Source organism: Alligator sinensis, unplaced genomic scaffold (assembly GCF_000455745.1).
Source record: "Alligator sinensis unplaced genomic scaffold, ASM45574v1 scaffold65_2, whole genome shotgun sequence".
NCBI lineage: Eukaryota > Metazoa > Chordata > Crocodylia > Alligatoridae > Alligator > Alligator sinensis.
In genome coordinates, this window is record NW_005842071.1 from 1,725,016 (window position 1) to 1,744,397 (window position 19,382).

General features: G+C 39.8%; 1 protein-coding gene across 2 annotated transcripts in view; it reads right to left on the minus strand.

Annotated features, from left to right (window-relative positions):
* Window positions 1-19,382, minus strand: part of WNT2 (Wnt family member 2) — a 31,908-nt gene that overhangs the window by 4,499 nt on the left and 8,027 nt on the right. For both annotated transcript variants that reach the window (XM_025204167.1, XM_006023619.2), the window contains exons 3-4: window positions 14,562-14,839; window positions 11,010-11,274 (exon numbers count right to left, since the gene is read on the minus strand). In XM_025204167.1, the coding sequence (XP_025059952.1) occupies window positions 11,010-11,274; window positions 14,562-14,839 (543 nt within the window). The remainder of the gene's footprint in view (window positions 1-11,009; window positions 11,275-14,561; window positions 14,840-19,382) is intronic.

Sequence of the window (19,382 nt, forward strand, 5' to 3'; positions counted from 1 at the left end):
AAGCACTAGATCACATTAAGGCAAGGAGCATATCTCTGCTGAATGAGAAGGGAAAAGACAGCAAGTTAATTTCTGTGTATCAGACTTTTTGTTGCTGGAGAAGACTAGAGGCAGAATGATTCTCCAACATTAGATCACTTAGAACACAGAGTCAATCAACAAAAAGATGTAAAATAAGGTAGCATTATTCAAATTACAGCAGGTTTGATTTTGCAAAGCTGAATTTGTACATCAAAGGAGGAGGGGATTAGTTGCATGGCTCTAGGCTTGGCCAATTTCTGCTTGGAGTTACAGTATCTGACTTAATTTTACTGATGTTTTTTATCTTATAACCTTTCTCCTTGACATACATTCCTGACCAATTATCCATAGGCAACTCCACTGAGCTTCTCTGAAACAAAGAGATGGGAAGTTTCACTGAGGAGTCAGTACTAGAGGATGTTCAGCACTGCAGATAAATCACATGGATTTACTTGGGAGACAGAAGATACATAACTCTGGCCTCTCACTTGCTCAGCCCTGGAGGTAAAGGACCATCATATGGAACATTAGTGGGTACATGGAATTTGCCCAGATATTCAACGTATCCTTCGGATGCTAGTGTGGTGCTGTTACAAGGTGAGTACAGCTTGAAACCTAGAGAAAGTGAAGAAGTCATAGTAACAACTCAGCAAATCCAGGAAAAGGGGAAAAAATTGCTACAAAGGAAGAAGAAGGGGAAAAAACGTGACTCTCTCTAAGACAGTCATCCTATGCAGCACGTGGAACAAAAGCAAGGAGGCCAAGAACAGATTTGTAAGTGGCCTCAACTAAATAGAGAAAAAGCTGGGTACTGCTAAGGCAAGTGTAATCTTGACTGCTTCAAGTGTGTGCACAACAGCAGCAAGGCTGAGCATGTAGGAAAGCATTTAAAGGTAAGGAAGTTTTTTGAGACATTTTACCTTTTTATGTAATAGGTAGGGGGGTCTACTTAACTCGCAGCGAGACAAAGCGATTTCATAGTTTGGTTACAGCATGAAGAGCCGATTTTGCAGGCGTTTCCTGGTGGCCCTGCCCCTCGCTGCTGATTGGCAGAGGCATTTACATCTTCTATTCACTCATCTTCAAACTGCAGCATTGCATTTAACTTATTAAAAGATGGTGCTGAGAAACATTTTCACTTCACTGACTGGTGCCTTCCCTTAGTCTCTGTCACTAGCAGACAGTAACTCTCAGTCACGTGATCTATGGCTGCAGGGATTGTCGCATTGGGGGACATTCTAAAACAGCATATTATATGAATAATACCCTGGGGGGTTAGGTTGATTTCCCAGGCAGTTGCGGCCAGTGCAATATTTCCTGGTGATTGTGGACAATACCGTTTCTCATGGTTTCCAAAAAACCCACAAAATTGTGAATTAAGTAGTTCCCTAGTAATAGGAAAATGGCTTTTGATTGACTCATACTGTCTCTGCTGTTTTCCCTAAGGCATTGGAGGGGTAGATTCAGTTCTCCAGAGCTTTCATCAGCAGAATGTTGGAATAGACTTTATTTTCTTATTTTTCCAGTTGTGGCAGACATGTTTGGGATTCAAAAGATTTTAGAGCTCCAGTTTTCTAGACAGGGCAGTCTGGTGCCCACTGCTGTCATTCTGGTAGGATGTGAGCTCCTGATGGAATGTGATCAGTCATATAATCTTAAAAAAGAAGGTCATTTCTGGGGAGTGATGAATTCACATAGTTCCCCTCCTTGCTCATATCTCCTGCTGACTAACAGAAAAAGAAGGCATGGTCCACTTCAGTGAACATAATGCTAAGACAGAAGTGTTACCCAGCCTTAAAGACACAGAGCCACATTCTGACTTATATGCACTGTTACAAAAAGGAGTAACTTCAGTGCAATTCAGGCCAAATTTACACTGACATAATGGAGATTATTATCTGGCCTGTGCTATACATCTTTGTCTGTATAACAAACTAAGATTCCCTAATAGGAATTATAGCTAATCGATCCAAGAAATCTCAGATTCTAGCAAATTCGGCCAACCAAATTTACAGGGACTTCAAGCCAAACAAGATCATGAGGCAAAAAGAAACAAGGCTATGAAACTATTTCTGTCTCTAGGCCTGTGCTGATGGCCACCACAGTCCAGAAGCTGTAATCCATTTCCTGACAATCCTCTGCCCGCTCTTTGGAGACAGTCCTCTCCAATCCAGTTAGCCAGGTGTTCTCTGTCAAAATGATATTTGGGACAAATTGTGTAGTATGAAACATTTTTACAGTTATTTTGCTGCAACATTTTGCTGAAATGTTTCTACTTTTCACTGGCAGAACAGTAACTGACTCAGACTTCCGGTTATTCACTTTGTTAATCTGAATCAACATATTTAGTTTTGGCAGAGGTGTAGCAGGATCTTTCAGTGTCTAGGGCAGGGGGAAAGAGACTATGCTAACCACTTTAGAGTGGCGGGGGGGAGAAGGAGGAGGCAGTAGAGGCTTGTCTGCTCTGGTTCCTTGCACTCTGGTAGCAGCTATTACTGCTGCAGCTCCTGCTATAGCAGCATGGGCTTGTATTTGGGCTGCTGCAGCTGCGGGACAGGCTCACCATGCACTGCCTGCAACAGCCCCATGGCACACATTCCTTGGGGGCCATTCCTGTTTGCTTTCCTCCCAGATACACGACTGTGTGTGGGGGCTGCACCTCTGCTAAGACTTTTCCAAGTGGGCACCACTTCTCTTAGCCCCATCCCAGCTAGAACCTGGGTATTTAATTTACTGCTGAGGATTCTAGATGCCCATAGCCGGGTGCTTAATGTGTATGTATCGCAACACCTGAATACCTGAGAAAACCTCACTCTAGATAACTTGCCTGAGGTCACATGGGAAGTTGGTTACAGAGCAAAGAATCAAACTCACATCTCTTAAATATAAAACTAGCACCTACAGAGGGTTGCCTTTCATCTCAACACACAAGTATGCACATTGGCATGATTGAAGAATCTGCAAATTAACTATCTGGGCATTTATGCAACATCTGATAATGTATAAAACACATTCTATTATATACATTCTGCTGAGACAAAAAAACTACAAGACCAAATCCCTAGTGAATATAAATAGTGCTCATTTTTAAAACATGCTTTGAATTCTGCCTTTCCTCCTATATATGCTTCTTATACTGCTGCCCATATGTTCTCCTTGCTTTGTATGCTATTTTAACTCATGGATGGGGCACAGTAACTAGTAAATCTTGGCCATATAATGCAGCATGTCTAGAACACTAATCTGTAATAACCGTGATCTGGATTAGGTTTCAAGTTGTTTCGTGCTCTGGTTGCTCTGTGTGATTTTCCCCCAAAAAAGCTGGATACCTGATAGCTTACACCATCTCAGAGTCATGCAGCTGTCAGCCAGGTATCACTCTTTCAGCAGAGAACAAGCAAATCGACTATTCATCTCAGTCTGTCTCTTAAGCCTGTGTGGAGATGGGTTCTGCTGTTTGTTTTCTTGCTATGGAAGGAAGACTTCAGTTCAACCTTTACATAAGGTCAGGTCCTATTCATTATGCATTGCTGCAAATAGGTATAGGAGCTTCCTTTGGAAGGCATAACAGCATTCCTTGGCTTAGGTATAGGTATGTGCCCATCAACATGAAGACTCTGTATGATTTCCAGATGTTGGCAGCATTTAGACACCCAATTCTAACAGACTTAACATAGCTGAAATCCTGACCCAACTGAACTTAATGGGAACAGGACTTCATCCCATGACAGAAAGTCTGAAACCAAAATATAGTATACTAAACTATGCTGCTTAGGCCAAAGACCAGATTACCCATAGGATCAGGTTGAGGTAAATGGGTTCACATTTGTTTTTTTGGCCAAAGACAAATTTTTTTTTTAAATTTAAGCCAGAGCTCTTCAAGGGCTGTCTCAGTCCTGTGAGACTCAGAGGGGTTAGTTGCAAGTACCTCCCTTTAAAATAATTCTTACCGCATGATCATTCGTTTATTTTAAACAAATCACTAACTAAAAAGCTGCTGACTCTTGAAAAGGGCATGTAAACCCCCTCATTGTGAAGCATTTGTAAAATCAAGACAATCGGCTGGGTAAAAAAATTATAAATTACTTAAAATTGGTGATTGGGCATCTGAATAGAAAATCAGAAGTGTGACAGGTATAAGGCCCCTCTCTAACAGCAACATCCATTCCATTTACATAGCACCATAGTGACCCAGGAGGGTACAGTGGTAGGGTTTGGGAGGTGAATTCTCCTAACCCAAACTCACTGAACAGGGCAGCTCTCTTGCTTTTCCACAAGTACCATTCTATCCTATTTTCGAGGCCGGCCTCCTTGCAGTTGCATGATGTGCTACAGCCACCAGATCTCTAACTGCAGATTTCATGCCCTCTCTCGCTACACAGAAAGTAGAGTGAAGGCCTCTACACCAGTGGTTCTTAACCATTTTGACTCAAGGCACCCCTCCAAAAAAAGGTGGCTCCTAATTTTCACTTGTTTTTTTTGACTGTGGAAAAGTAATAGAACAATTTTTATGTTGTAAAGCACTCAGACCACAATATGTCAGAATGTTTTTAATACTATGGATTCCTATTTGAAACATCTAACAATGCTAACATTGACTAGCACCCTTTGTCACCCTGATATAAGAACCACTGCCCTACACTAACAAGCTATTGGGGTGCCTATGAACACACAAAACATCTGTGAAAGCACTCTATTGTGTTCTTCCTACAAATTGCTTAAGTGCTGCCTAAGGTAAATGGTTTGCCCTTCACAACTTGAATGAGGTTTAGCTAAAAGTGTACACTCCTTGATATGTGTGCACCTACTTTATGCAAAAAAGCATATCTATCATAAATATTGGTATCAAAGTGCCCATGCTACCTTAAAGATTTAGGACATTAATATCAAAGAACTTTTTATGAGAAAGCATCCTTAGCAAATACGCTGCCTTAAATCTATACAGCGGTGTAGCTGTGGCTTTTAGAATTTGCCTTTAAAACGAGTATGTTAAATGCATTAAAACCTTTTTGATGCAACATCAATTGTTTAAATAGTAAGTTAAACTAAAAGCTAAGGTTTGTATTTGTACAGCAGTGTTAAAAGGCCCACATTTCACATATTCAGTGCCTTCTAAGACTGTGGAACAAACAAGCCTCATACCTCTGTTCAAGTATAAGGAAGACATTTTCAGCGTAACTCTTCTAACATAAGAACATAAACCAAAATACACACACTAAACAAAAACAAAAGAACCCATTACATTGTATATAATCATACCCACTATAATCTGCCATACTTTTTAAGTAATGCTTTAGCTAGCACTATAGGTCCTAGAGGCCCTTGGCTGCCTCCACTATCTTCATTCATTCCCGTCTGCTGTGTGCCTTTGTCCTCTGGTCATCCATATTTAATTTCTGCAGGTCGGACAGAAGTGAAGGAGGTCTTTTAGGTTGATATCCCTACCCCAGTGTGCCAGAGACTGTTCAGATTCCTAGCACATTTGAAAGGTAGCTAGCATTTTTCTGGCATTCTAGGGCTAAAATCCTGCTATCACTGATGTCACTAAAAATTTTATGCTTGACTTCAGTAGGGTGAGGATTTCACCCTGTGTACTTTTAAACATTTGGACTCAGTGACTGTACCTGGGTTACATCCTTTATACATAGATCACAACTGGTTCTCCTGCACAGGTTATGCACTTAAATTACTGGTGTTAGGCAAACATATACTGTTGCTTTACGGCCCAAAGATTTACTTCTACATTCTTCTTTCAATCCAACTAATTAAGTAAATTGCTAAAGTAGGTTGGTGGAGGCAGAGGAAAATAAAGTAAAAATAATTCTGTGAAATATCCAAAGGAAACATAGATGAGCATGTGATGAATTGCCTCAGAGAGAGGACCCCTCCCATGTTTTAGCTCCAATAGCTAAGTGGTTAGGGGCATTTGCCCAGGAAACAGAAGAAGGGTTCTAGTCTGTCCTCCCCCCACCCCCAGAAATGGTTTGAACTTGTAATTCTTTGACTTCATAGAACAGTGCTGTAACCACTAGGCAAAGTTTAGGCAGAAGCTAGTTCCCACCCCTCTCTAGGACCCCTTTCTGAGGCGCTAATGTATCCTGGCCCTCAGTAGACCTCAGGAACTTTCCTGACACCAATATATATCTATGTATGCGAATAAACTGTCCTTGCCCTCAATCCTAACCTTCCCTAGCACCATCCAGTTAATTGTATCATTTTATTACCCCACTAGGAGAGTCCTACAGTGGCTGTTTTGACTAAATTTAGGACTACAAATATACACATTTGTAAAATGAAACTGTATTTGAAGCTGATGAATGTGGCTTGCTCAGAAAATACTGGGTAGTAAAGCTGGGGAAGGGCAGCATGTAGTTTTAAGCAATGAAGTGTCATTTACATAACCTCTGAGTCACTATTTTTTCCCTTCCATGCTGTGCATGGCTACTAAGGGTTCATTGTCCAGGCTGCTCTCTGATATCTTTACTCATTCTGGCATGGGTAAGAAAATAAAGAAAGGGTATCAGAATTTGTAAGAGGGTCATGATGGGATTTTCTGTGTTGTCCTAACACTCCCCTCATTGAAGTAAAAAATAATAAAATGTGTTTTGGTTTTGATAGGAGGAGGGCTGAATGAATGCTGGGCAGTTTTGAAATTCCCATTCTACATCTTTTTTTAAAGAAGTCCTCTGGTGTTTCATTAACATTAGATAAATGGAGTGTATGCTACTAGGTTCCCCCAGTGCCAACCACCTTGCTGATAACACCTGTGATACTGTGATTTCTGTAAACACTGGCTCACATGTTACTTCTAGGAAGAATGGTGCAGTACTGGCATAGTATTTTGTAAAGTGCCAGTCATGTGAATATGCACAGCTGCCTGCTGTTCAACTACAGTACAATCAATTATGGCTGACTGCCAAACAGGAAAAAAGCCAGAAGAGAAGCTAAAACCCTTCATGACAGTAATGTAGATATGAACATGGAAAGGTCCCTAAAATGTAGCCCTATTAGTTAACCTTAAACAGAATAAAACTATTGAGAATTTCTAATCCACTGATCAATACGTATTACATGCCCCTCTCAGTGCCCAAGCCCCACACATCTACACAGCCTGTAAGTCTAACTCTTTTGCCCAAGCAGTCAGTCAGTCATGGTCTGCCAGAGCCTAGAATGCTGAACAGACTAGTCTGGTTAAGGCATACCACTGTCTATACCAGGGGTCGGCAACATTTTTGGGCAGAGTGCCTAAAACACCCACAACCTTGACTTGTAAGCAGCTGGCATGCCAGGGCTGGATGGCAGGGGAACTGTGAGGGATCCAATCCTTGTTGTGGCAGTACAGCTCCAGTCCCTTCCCCAAAGTGCACATGCCAACCAAAATGCCTGTGTACACCACACTCTGGCACATGTGCTGGGGGGTTGCCTACCCCTGGTCTATACACAACAGCACACAAGAAGTAATGTGACTAACATTCACATCCAGCCACCTCTGACTCCCCAGCCCAAACAAACAAACTATTTAGAAATGGGTCAATTAGAGACAATCTCTTGCACAACTCCAGAAAGGGAACTTCAACAAGGTTACAAGTCCAGCTCTGGAAGTCTCTAGTTTAATCTACAGCAGTCAATTTCTGGGCATCCCATCTTCATAAAGTGGTAGTTTTGAGAAGGGTAAGCAGAGAAATGGTAGAAACCTTCAGGTTATCTTTCCAGATTCCAAACTGTTTGAACTCCTTGGAGAAAGACAAAGGAAACCAGATTTTAGGGACACAATGAAGCACTATGACAGGATATGTGGTTAGCAGTAATATTTCTATAGCTGGTCTGCCACTCCATCCACTCCCAAGTTCACAGGGCAGCTTTTCAACAGTATGCAACCAAGAGAAGTGTACTTAATAATGAAAAATATTCTGTTAATCTGTTTCTATCATCTCTGTCAAAGTCGCATCCTTTTTTGGTTGGTTTATTTGATTGGTTCTTTTGCATCACTGGAATAAGTAGACAGAATTTCACGGAGCTGACCTGCATACATTATTACATTAAAGATTTGCTACCACCCGCCAAAAATCTACTCTTAAAAAGGTACAATCTCAGAAACCCAGTGTGGCTAGAAATTCTCCATTTGAAATGTTATCTCAAGACTAAACTAAAGCACATGTCAGTTTCTACATTCTCTACACAGACTTGACAGAGTCAAGCAAGTGAAGAGAATACTTCAGCAGTGAAAAATATCTCCTCTGAGATAACATGCCTCAGATTACACTGCACAGATTACAAAGGTATTACACTACAGTACACTTATTAGAAGAGATTATAAAACATCACTTTCACACAAAAATGTTTGGGTAGAGGCCTCTCCTTTCAGGGCAAAACACTCAGAATTTATAATGAAAGGTGCACCCTTAAAAGATAAAGGTGCCCAGTAACCCTAGACTCTGAAGTCAGTTTCTGCAAAATGCCACATATCCAGACAAAGTTCCAGGCAAGATGAGATATATTTTATTAGACCAACTAAATAGTTGGTAAAATTGTTCTTTGCAAGCTTTCAGGCACAAACATCCTTCTTCAGCCATAGAGTCTGCCTATGTCCTTAGACCAACATGGCTAAAACCAACAACCCTACAACATGTCCATGCATTCATCTAAATGGAAATACTAGGCTTGACACCCCTAGTTATTGTCAGGGAATATAATGGACTTGAACATGTACAGTACTACAAAGCACAACTGGCAAAGGCTACTAGGTAACATTTGAAATGACTTGACTCAGTCATTTGATCAGAAAGGCTTAATATTTTAAGCATACTGGGTGCAACCTAAGTTCTACTGAACTTATCAGCTTCATTGAGACTAGAGTTTCATATACAATTCTCACTTAAGTGCAGTTTTACAACGTTTATTTAACGTAAACTTTAATTTGTAAATATGCAGAGCTGTCCAGAAGATATGAATCGCACTTCCCTTTACTAGACCCCCTGGTTCACATTGCTATTTATGAATCTAACATTCTAGTCTAATTGTGATAGGATAGCCTTCCTGTTGTAATTACATTGTGGTACAGCATTATTCAATCCACCTCCCTTTTTACTGTCACACCAAGAAATAGTATGCGCTGCTCAAGAACCTTCTTAATATGGTAATGGATGACCAGTCATACTTTGCATCTTTGATTAATGTTGAATTTCATGTACATTTACACCTTTAAAACCTCTCTCTCTGGCTCTGTAAGACTTGCCTTCCTTTCTGAACAGTGACCCAGCACAGGAGAGGACCCAGAGCTCAACCTAACCTATAGCCAGCAGGGAGGGGGGAGAAGTAAGTTTGGAGGTCGGATTGAAGATGACCTAGTGCCAGACATTCCCACTTCCTGGGTGTGTGTTCTAACCATGAAGCTATGATGTAAAAGGCAACTCCCCATCTTGGGGTTTTAAAAGAGAGCTGGGTTTTAAAGAAAGGAGAGGACCAACTACCTGTATGAGAAAGGATGACTTAAGTCTAAAAGGAAGATTCAGCCTGTGAAGCCCAATTTCACAGAAGCGCCTTCCAACAGCCCTGAGTTAAGTGCCTAAATCCACAAAAGGAAAAGGATTTCAGGCATATACCCTTTCTGAACAGTGTGAATCCCATTCCAGGGTACCTCAGTATCTCCCTTAAAAATGTAAGGAATTGAGGTGCCTGACTTTGGTTGTGAATTCCACCTATGGAGAAAAGTGCTGAACTTTGAGATGAGAAACACTTAGTATAGTGCCACCAAGGTCACTTTGTTTGCAACATTTTCTGCATAGCAAACATGCCTAGTGTTAGCAGTCAGCAAACAGAAGATATCAAAAGATACTGGAATTTTTTATTTATAGAAAAATAGCTAATGCTGCCCTGAGGAAGCAGGTATGTCTACTAGATCTAGAGTACTGGGCTTTTTAATACACCTGCATACTTATAGGAGAAATGGTTTCTACTTCATTTTTCACTGGACTTTCTTCCTGTTTTGTTTTTTTATTCTTCAGAGTCCCATTTTCTGGCATGCAAACCAGAATGAGCCGAACCCAGCATATGACTTTACGCTACAGCAAAGTAGACTTAAATTAAATCAAGAAATTTCCTAACTGTAAGAATGGTAGGACAGTGAAACAAGGGAAGTTGTGGAGTCTATTTTCTTGGGGGTTTTCAAGAAGTAGCTAGATAAGTATTTATTTGGGATGGTTTAGGAATAATACGTCCTGCATTTGTGAAGGGTTGGACTAGATGACTCTGGATGTCCCTTCCCACCCAAAGCTTCTATGAAAGCATGTAATATTTTGCTGGCACTTCTTGCTCACTTTGATGTCTTCTACACGTCTCCTCTTTGCCTCAGTGAGGAGCCTCTGTTGCTGTGCCATGGTTCACAACCATTGCCTCCCTCTTGTTCAGTTGAGCATTCTCTGACCCACAGAGGAGCTGGGAAATTTTCCAAGCCCAGCAGGCATGTGTTTTGGAGTCCAAGCCCTCTTGCAGATTAGAATCCACTCACCTGAAGCACAAGAGAGAATGCATAGTGCACGGAGAGACCCCAGTCATCCAAAATGATTAGGAACCACTGATACAGATTTGTGATCATGAAAGGAAAAGTAATAAGTACACCACAGTTCAACTAGTGTATGCGGGAGATGATAATAACACCGATGAAGCAGGTAGTATCGTGTTAGTTTAAGCCCATGTTGAGAGACTAAGTAAAAATTAGTGTTCTTATTGCCCCAAATCTACTGAAATTTGTACAGTATTGGTGTAGGTCACGGATTTTGTTAGTATAGAAGTTGTATTATCTTCCATTCACATACAAAGTTGTATTTCAAGCATTAATCAAAACTCAAGGAAAAAGGGAAAGCCTATTGTTTTGTTCAGCCCAGATTCATGGATTTTATACACCCACACCCACTGTACACTGATGATCACTTGTTATCTTCCAACTATAACTGAAATAAAACCATGTGCATGTGGTGATTCAAGCTTACCTATATCCCTATCTCTGATGCAGTAGTCTGGAGAACTCTCAAAGTATACTAGATCATTCTTGGTGGGCCTCTTAAATCTCTTGTTAGCCACCGTGAACCCAGTGCCATCTTGATTCATGACCACCTGAATTGCTCCTTCGTATTTCTTCCACAGATAATCTCCTGTTTTCCTAAAGTCTGCCATGGCCAGCCAGCAAGTTCTTAGAGTACAAGATCCACTCACGCCATGACACTTGCACTCCTGTTTCAAAAACTTCTTTACAGCCTGCCAGAAAACACAGTGAAATAAACAGGTAAAACAAATAAAGGAGGTTACTCTGAATTTATGCTTTTCATTCCCTTTCCATTGATCCAACAGTCTCATCTTTGAACTGGGTCCTGAAATCATGGTCTGTGGTGACACCCACTGGTAGCAATGAGTCATCCTCAAAAGGTTAGTCTAGTCTGCTCAGTTGACTCAAGTATGCAGACAACCTTTTTCACTGGTATTTTCATCCCTGCCTCTGTTTCCAGTCTTCCTGAAGATCCATACAACAGCAGAGAAATCACTTCCTTCCTCACCAGGTCCATGAGATATGGGATGGATATTAACTTATGATGATAGAACACAAACATCTTGAAGTTAGTAGAATGCACATGTGCACGCAAGGAAAGATTTGGGCCTCTTGTTTAGGGAAATGCTACAGCTCTGCTGACATTCACTTTGAGTTTTCACCAAACCTGTCTATTTCAATTTTATAAGGTTGCCAATTGTTGATAGTGCCTTTGCCATAATTAGGTAACAAAACTATGGAATTTTTCACCTTAAGTAATTTTTTCCACCAAAATGTCAATACAAAAGTGGGTCGTAATTTAATATGGCATTTTTGCAATAATTGTGCCCTGTTCCTCAATCAAAACTGCCCATGATTTCTGAATACCTATCTGCATTTAGAAATTCACTTAGTTTCCTATTATTCTTTACACAGACAATATGAAGCATATTCTATCACCAAATAACAACAGATTTGAACTAGTTGTTTTTACCTACATAACATTTTTAAGCAAGATACTTGCAAAATACCTATTTTTAAACTTTTTACCATTTTTTTTACTTGTACTTTTACATTTTTACATTTTTACTTGTACTTGAAGACTTTATTCAATCTTTAAATAAGTGAAGATAGTGTTTAAACATCATCTGGTTCATGGCAAGTATGAAAGACATTTATATGGATAGTATTGAACCATAAACTGTTTATTATTGATTTGTTCCAGAGTGAAGACATTTGATCTCAAGGCATTATATCTCTGGAAGTCTACTTTCAGTGTTCATGAAATATTGCACATTAGAGTGCATTTCAGGCAAAAGTTCCACGCCAATGGGAATGGAACAGGAGTATGGTGGAGTAGCCCTTTTGAACCAAGTATTTTGTAATGAGGTTATAGTGTATTAGAAAGTCCAAGAAAAGACCAACAATTTTGCTTTTCATCTCTGACTGGTAAACAATTTATTAGGTTACTTTGCTGTTAACTAGTCACTGACATTCTCACAGCCCCATTTTGGGTGATGAACTTATGACTGCAAAACAAGACCTCAATTCAGCAATGAACTTAATTACTGGCCTAATTTTGACAAGGACTGTGACCTGTACTCTTGATTTCAGATGAAAAATAACTGTGGGCACAATTTATATCATCTAGCTGTCAGATTTGTGGGTGCATTCAGGTAGTGAAAGGCACTAAACTGTAAATCTAACCTACTAAACTCTGAAGGCAAAATGAATATCCTTTCTAAAGAGCAGGGGCTAAGTGCATAGGAATTGTTTTATAACTCAATGATTTCTTGGCTAATTTTAATGCAAGACATATGCCTATATGGTGAAAGACAATCCCCAAGCTATCTTTGTGTTTACTCTATCCAGCCGGTGCTTAGCTCTATGACAAGCACCTAGTATATAGTAACACAACTAGACTGATCCCAGTTCTGGTGCTATCGTGTGCAACACTAACTTGGGTATTTCTGCACCATGTTGCCTTGTGCCATGCAGACTCCTGTACATGAGCTACCTTGGGTATCTCTGCACAGCCATGTGCTGTGTCATGTAAACGCATTGTTAATGAAGTCCCTTCATTGACTTTAAGCCTCAAACCCACTTGCCTCCTAGATATGCTAATTTATTTCAAGATCCCAATCAACTGTTTTTCCATACCAGTGTTAACAGGTATTTACATTTTTAAAAAGTTAATAAGATATTCAAACACTGTAGGGAGTGCTCTGTGCCAAGAAACTTTCACCCAGCTAAAGTCATGAGCTTTGTTACATATTGAGTCAAAAGCACAAAGCCAACTGTAATAGCACTCTTTTCACTAAGATGCATAACCTCATCTCATTAAAAAAATGCTTTGGTTATGTCTTTATGAAACTAGGATGTAGGGGGAGGGTTAGCAAAGCAAATCAGTCTAACCTGGAGGATCATCCACTTACATCACAATTAACTAAAGGAAGGATTAGAATTAGATAGATTGTTCTTATACACATTGGGGTTCTTTATAAAATAAATGTGTAGGATTTTTAGGGGATTATTTTCATACTTTCATGGCTGGTAGGGTCAGAAGGGACCTGAGCAGATCAAGTTCGACCCAACTTTTTTTAAATCACAGACTATGAAAAATCCGTTTTCTACATGATATGCATTCTAAAAGAAAGGTTCTTCAACAAAAACTTCTCAAGTCTTCATTTAAACAAACAAGTCCTATTCTAGTATAAGAAGCATATATTGAAATGGGGCGTTCTGAATCTTTTCAGAAGCTAGGCATATAAAGGAACCTAGTATCACTCTTGACCAATTAAGCAGCACACTCCAGTAACATATAGCATACTCATTCTTTATATATACACCCTATAAATGCCAAAGCAAAAGGTCAGGGTATATATTTTCCAACCCAGTGCACAAGCAGTAGACAACATACCTAACAGTTATATCTATTTTACCATCTACATGAATAGAGATGTTATTTTTCCACATAAAAAATATTACCCATATTTTAATACAGTGTTTATAAACACTTGGTCATATATCCTTTGAATTAATTGAGTGCAATTTGTTGTGATTTGTTTTTTAATTGTTCTATATTTCTTATGAGTGAAGTATATTTCATCCTCTCCGATCTTCTCTGCAGGTTTATTATATACATTACATGCACTGTACTGCTTTATTTCCTTACTGGGTAGAAGAATTTGCTCTTTTTCAGCTGAGCCTGCCCTTCAGTGTACTCTTTTCAGAGGTTCACAGGTTTTCATTCTTTATATTAATTTATACTCATAAAGTATATTTATTAATCCTTGCAGGACTGAGGCCTTAGGTGGATGGAAAAGATGCCAAATAACTTGTGCTGTACCTCTTCATAGGGGAAAAATTTGTCCTAAGCGCATTGTTGAAAAATGTCAATGAGAGTCAAAGGTTAATAGCTCCAGAATGACGCAAGTCCCCTTCTGTAAACATGGTAAACATTATTAGGACATTTAGGAGAAAAAAAACACTTACCATAAGCAACCAGTAACACACCCACCTTCCTTCCAGCTCTGTTGTTGTGAAGGTTCATTAATGCTCTGGCATCTTTTCCTTTCCTTTCTTTGGCATCTACAAATGCTCTGGCAAATTTGACGCCATAGTCAATGTTATCACTGCAACCACCCCAATCAAAATGGCCTTTGTTGTCCTTGGCAGACCCTTTCTTCTTAGGATCACAGGAGCATGATTTTAATTCTCCTTGACTACATGCCCTTGTGATAGCAAAAACAACTCCAGCAGAGGAGATAGCATAGACAAAGGCAGACTCCCGACTACCTGAAACAAAAAGGTTGGTCTTAAAATGTGTGAGCTATCTGGCTTGATTGGCAACATCAATTCTAGACAGTTTTAATTGTTAAAATCCATTGACTTTGTACTGAATTAAGCAGAAATTGGTTTGAAGCCACACCTGGTGTAATTCCACTGGAGTCAAAATTACACATGGCTTTAATATAACCCCTTCCTAGTAAGAGTTCATTGAAAGACATATTAGGTTAAGAAACATCAGAAGTTTGTTTAATATTTTTACTGATATTCATAAATTGGTTGTATTACATGGCTATACCACTAGGGAAGCTGGTATTCTGGCCCCTTTTAATGGGTTTGGATTTAGGAGAACTTCAGGAACAGTATCTTAGAAATTGTTGATTAAGGAAAGAACTCCATGCATAACGGAATGTAACTTAACTGCAAATAACTTTTCAAGCAAACTCTCTTTCTTCAGAGATGCACATTCATCTTTTCTATTTAAAACAGAGTAAAAGATATCTTTGATTTTATTGTAAGAAAACAAATGTTTTATCTAGAAGCTAAACTCATTCATTTAATTTACACAAATAAGTCCTACTGAAGTCAACAGGGCTACAAACAAAGTACGTCTACACGAGATGCTTTACTGCACAGTAGCATAGCTTACTATGCAGTAAATGTGTACACACATACAGATTACTGTGCAATACACCTTGCTAATTGTAAGTAAATTTGCTACCTGCAAGTGCAAATAGCAAATTTACTTCTGATTACTTACTGCACAGTAGCACTTGTGTGGATGCCTGACTGGGAGCAAATCTGCTCCCAGTCAGCCAACCACCAAGGGGCAGGAGATTGTTCTCTGCCCCCAGGAGCTGCCAGGCTCTGCCACCAGAGCCTGGGCAGGGACTACGTCCCCCTGCCCCAACAGCAGGGAGCTCAAAGGCCTCCTCTGAGATTGTAGTTGGGGAGCAGGGCCTGGGAGATCCTTATCTCCCAGCCGCCACTTCCCCACCGCTATCAGGGAGGGAGGGAGATCCTTATCTCCCAGTGCCAGCTCTGTGTCTGTGAGGCCAGCGCTGAGAGATCCTTATCTCCCAGCTCAAGCACGTGTAGACACCTGCCCAGGAGTGTTTACTCGTGAGTTGTTTACTTGCAAGTAAACTGCTCCCACATCAAATGCACATGTAGACACACCTACAAATGTCACATTTGTCCTGGGAAAAAATGTTTTATTCCAAGACAAAAGAGCAACTGTTCAGACATACATGTCCGTTGTCTCAGGATATATCCTTAAAAGGTTCATGTGAAAAGTGCTGTTTACCCTGGGACACAGGAAAGTGTGTCTGAACAGTTATCCTGAGATTGTATCACTGAATCAATGGCAGAAAAGCAGCAATACTTTCAGACACTCACTACACCCTGATGAGAAGGGTGATATGTGTACACACCAATCCCAGGAAATTTCTGTTCCAGGGCAAAAACACTGGCATAACTTGTCCAGGAACTGATGCAATGTTCCTAGGACTTTGTGGGAGCATCTACACATTAATTAATGCGCAGTAGTTACTGAGCGTTTAGTTTAATACTTGCTTAATGAAGTACTACACTTGATCTGAGCCAACAAGAGGCCGAGAAGCAATGTGCAGGAACTACATTTACTGCACAGTAGCACCAGCGTGCGGTTTTTAGTGATGCTTACTGTGCAGTGGTCTAATAGCACCGTTTTTGCTCTGCACAGTACTGTGCAGTGTTATTAGGCTACTGCACATTAAGCATCTTCTGTAGACATGCCCAGTGAATGATGGTGGTTAACAGGATTTGTTTCTGTAATTGTATTTTCACATGCCAAGTATTCGTGCAGTTCTATTTCTTTATTACACTAAGGACTATACCCTTTCATAGGCTGAAAGTTATATATTTTCATGGAATAACTACAGAAAGTTATTTTAATAATATGTAGTAACTCATAATATAGAGCTGTGCTATATTAACAAATATAAGACTCTTAAGGGTTTTAAACTATTTTCATCATTAAATGGTGCTGTATTTCTTTATTATTATGCTTACTTATTAATGGCTGCACAATAGCTATATTAACAACTTGAAGAAAATGTGTCTGTAAAGACAAAGCAGTTAAATGATATCAAGAAGTGAGAGACTTGTAAAATCATATTGTATGTGAATAATAGCTGGAAGATCAAAATCCTTACGTAGTAGAGAAACTGCTCATTTCAGATTTAAAGTTTTCTTGTTTTAGTTTTATAACAGTGGACTAAAAAGACTACATATCATTTGTTCTGCAAGTCTATGATTGTAAATCATAACACCATATCTACAACTTATTAAATTACATTTATCTCACATCCTTAAAAAGTACCAGCCAATCTGTTTGGTATAAATTATATGAAAATGTACATGAGAGTCATTTGTGTTCTTCAGAATTATGTGACAATTTTTAAAAGCAACTAAAAGACTGGGCAAAAGATGATCCTAACTATAACAACAAAAAAGATACTACAAGTAAATTTGTGCCCCTAAATGCAGTCTTCAAAGACTATACAAATCTAGCACAGGAAGTGGGAAGTAAACCTTTTTGCATCAGCTAAGCCAACTAGGAATAAAATGGAATCTTTCCTTTGATTTTTCTTTACTACAAAACTGTATTATGTTAAATAAGACCAAGGAGATAAACTAGTTATCATGATGCTGTCTATGACTTTATAGTAGGTGTAGACAAGAACAAATCAAAACTGTGTCATTTTATGATTAAACCCTACTGGGACTATGATTTGCTATGATTCACTGATTTGACTTATTATTATCTAACATATATTCTGATAGCATCTGGAGGCCTAAACCAAGGGTGGTTCCCATTGTACCAGGCACTGTACAAACAAATGGTAAACAGTTCCAAAAATCATAAAGAAATACTGAACAGGACTTGGCCTTATCTACTGTGGTTGCCAGGTCATGTGGAAGATTAAGTTAACTAACTCAGCTCTTCGCAGTCATGTTGTAAGACAATCTCATTTCTGAAAAAGAAATGATTTAAAAAATATCAAAACATTTTGCTTCAGCATATTCAACATTTGACAACCCTAAAATAGAAATGCTTTATGTCCGTTTGCTAAACTGACAAAAAACACTTCATGAAACATTAAACTGCATTTATTTACTGTGATACATTGGCCCATCTATACCACTGTAGTGGCAGGTCCCAGCAAAAACTAAGCGAACAGGAACGCTTCAGACCTGGAAGTCTGCCGGTCTAGCTGCTCCTGGCTTACCCCCAGGAAACTTTCTCAGGTCTAAGGCAGCTACACTAGCAAATTCCTGGGTCATGAACATAGATGCAGATTCAGCCCTATTCTTATTGTACTGATGTTATAGACAAATCTAGTGTCTCACAGAAGCTGCAGTTCATGAAACTGATGTCTCCACTCTCCCGTACAAACCAGTATCCTTTCTGCTGAAAAGAGTAGTGTGACTACCTAGATACAGCATGCAGCTTGGTCAGATGGGGATTTGTGTTGCATCAGGAGAGATGTTTCCCTCCACAGAACCCAGACAGAAGAAAGGAGTCGAGGAATACTACAACTCTCACAAGACAGTGTATCAATTAGGAAGTGCAGTTTAATATTTTGTTGAACCGATTCAAAGTGAAACATTTTCAGGTCAGTTCAACAGAAAGAAAGTCTGAAAGTCGCTCCAACCTAAAACTTACTGTTCAATTTCATTTTTTTCCAACATAAAATACAAAACCAGGGGTATTTGGAAATATTAAAATTATCCTGCAGAAATTACTTGTTTGGCAGAAACTACTGATGAAAAATACCAGGTAATTCTCATATATACTGACATCTCTTGTAACAAAACTGTGGCCTCATGTGTTTCCATAGGCCCTCTCTACACTGTACTTGAATTTTAAACCAGATAAAGATATATGATCTGTATCTACACCAGGAGTTATCAATTGGGCATATGCGTACCTCTGAGGGTACTTGAGAAGGCCCTAGGGAGTACACACAAGCGGACGGGGATAAAGCACCACCACGCACCATCCCACACTGCTGGGCAGGCGCCACCCACTTGGCTGGACCATGCAGGGCAGGGGAAGCTCGCACGTGGTGGCTGCTGCCACTCCGCATTTGGCCGCATGCCACCACTTCCCCCACTCCACGTCCAGCCACCGGATCTACACTGATCCAAAAAGGTTGAAAACCCCTGATATACATATAACAGAGTTGGTATTCCTTTAACAACCATGTGGGCTAACTGGAGGAATAAACTGATTGTTTGCCTGGGTGCATGATTCTATCTATCTGTGCCTATGCCCATATATTCAGTTTGATTCAGTCTACTCTAGCTTTCTGCGTGGCAGCAGACATCACAGACTGCAGTGTTCCACTTTCTGCCAGTACCTTTCTGGGAGGAACGTACGACATGATTACTACAATATAACCTCATAAATATGGAACTATAAAAAATCCAGCACTTTTTAAAACTACACTCCATCGAGGAGTAGCGGCAGGCGGGCCCAAAGCACCCGGCGGGGGGGGGGGGGGGG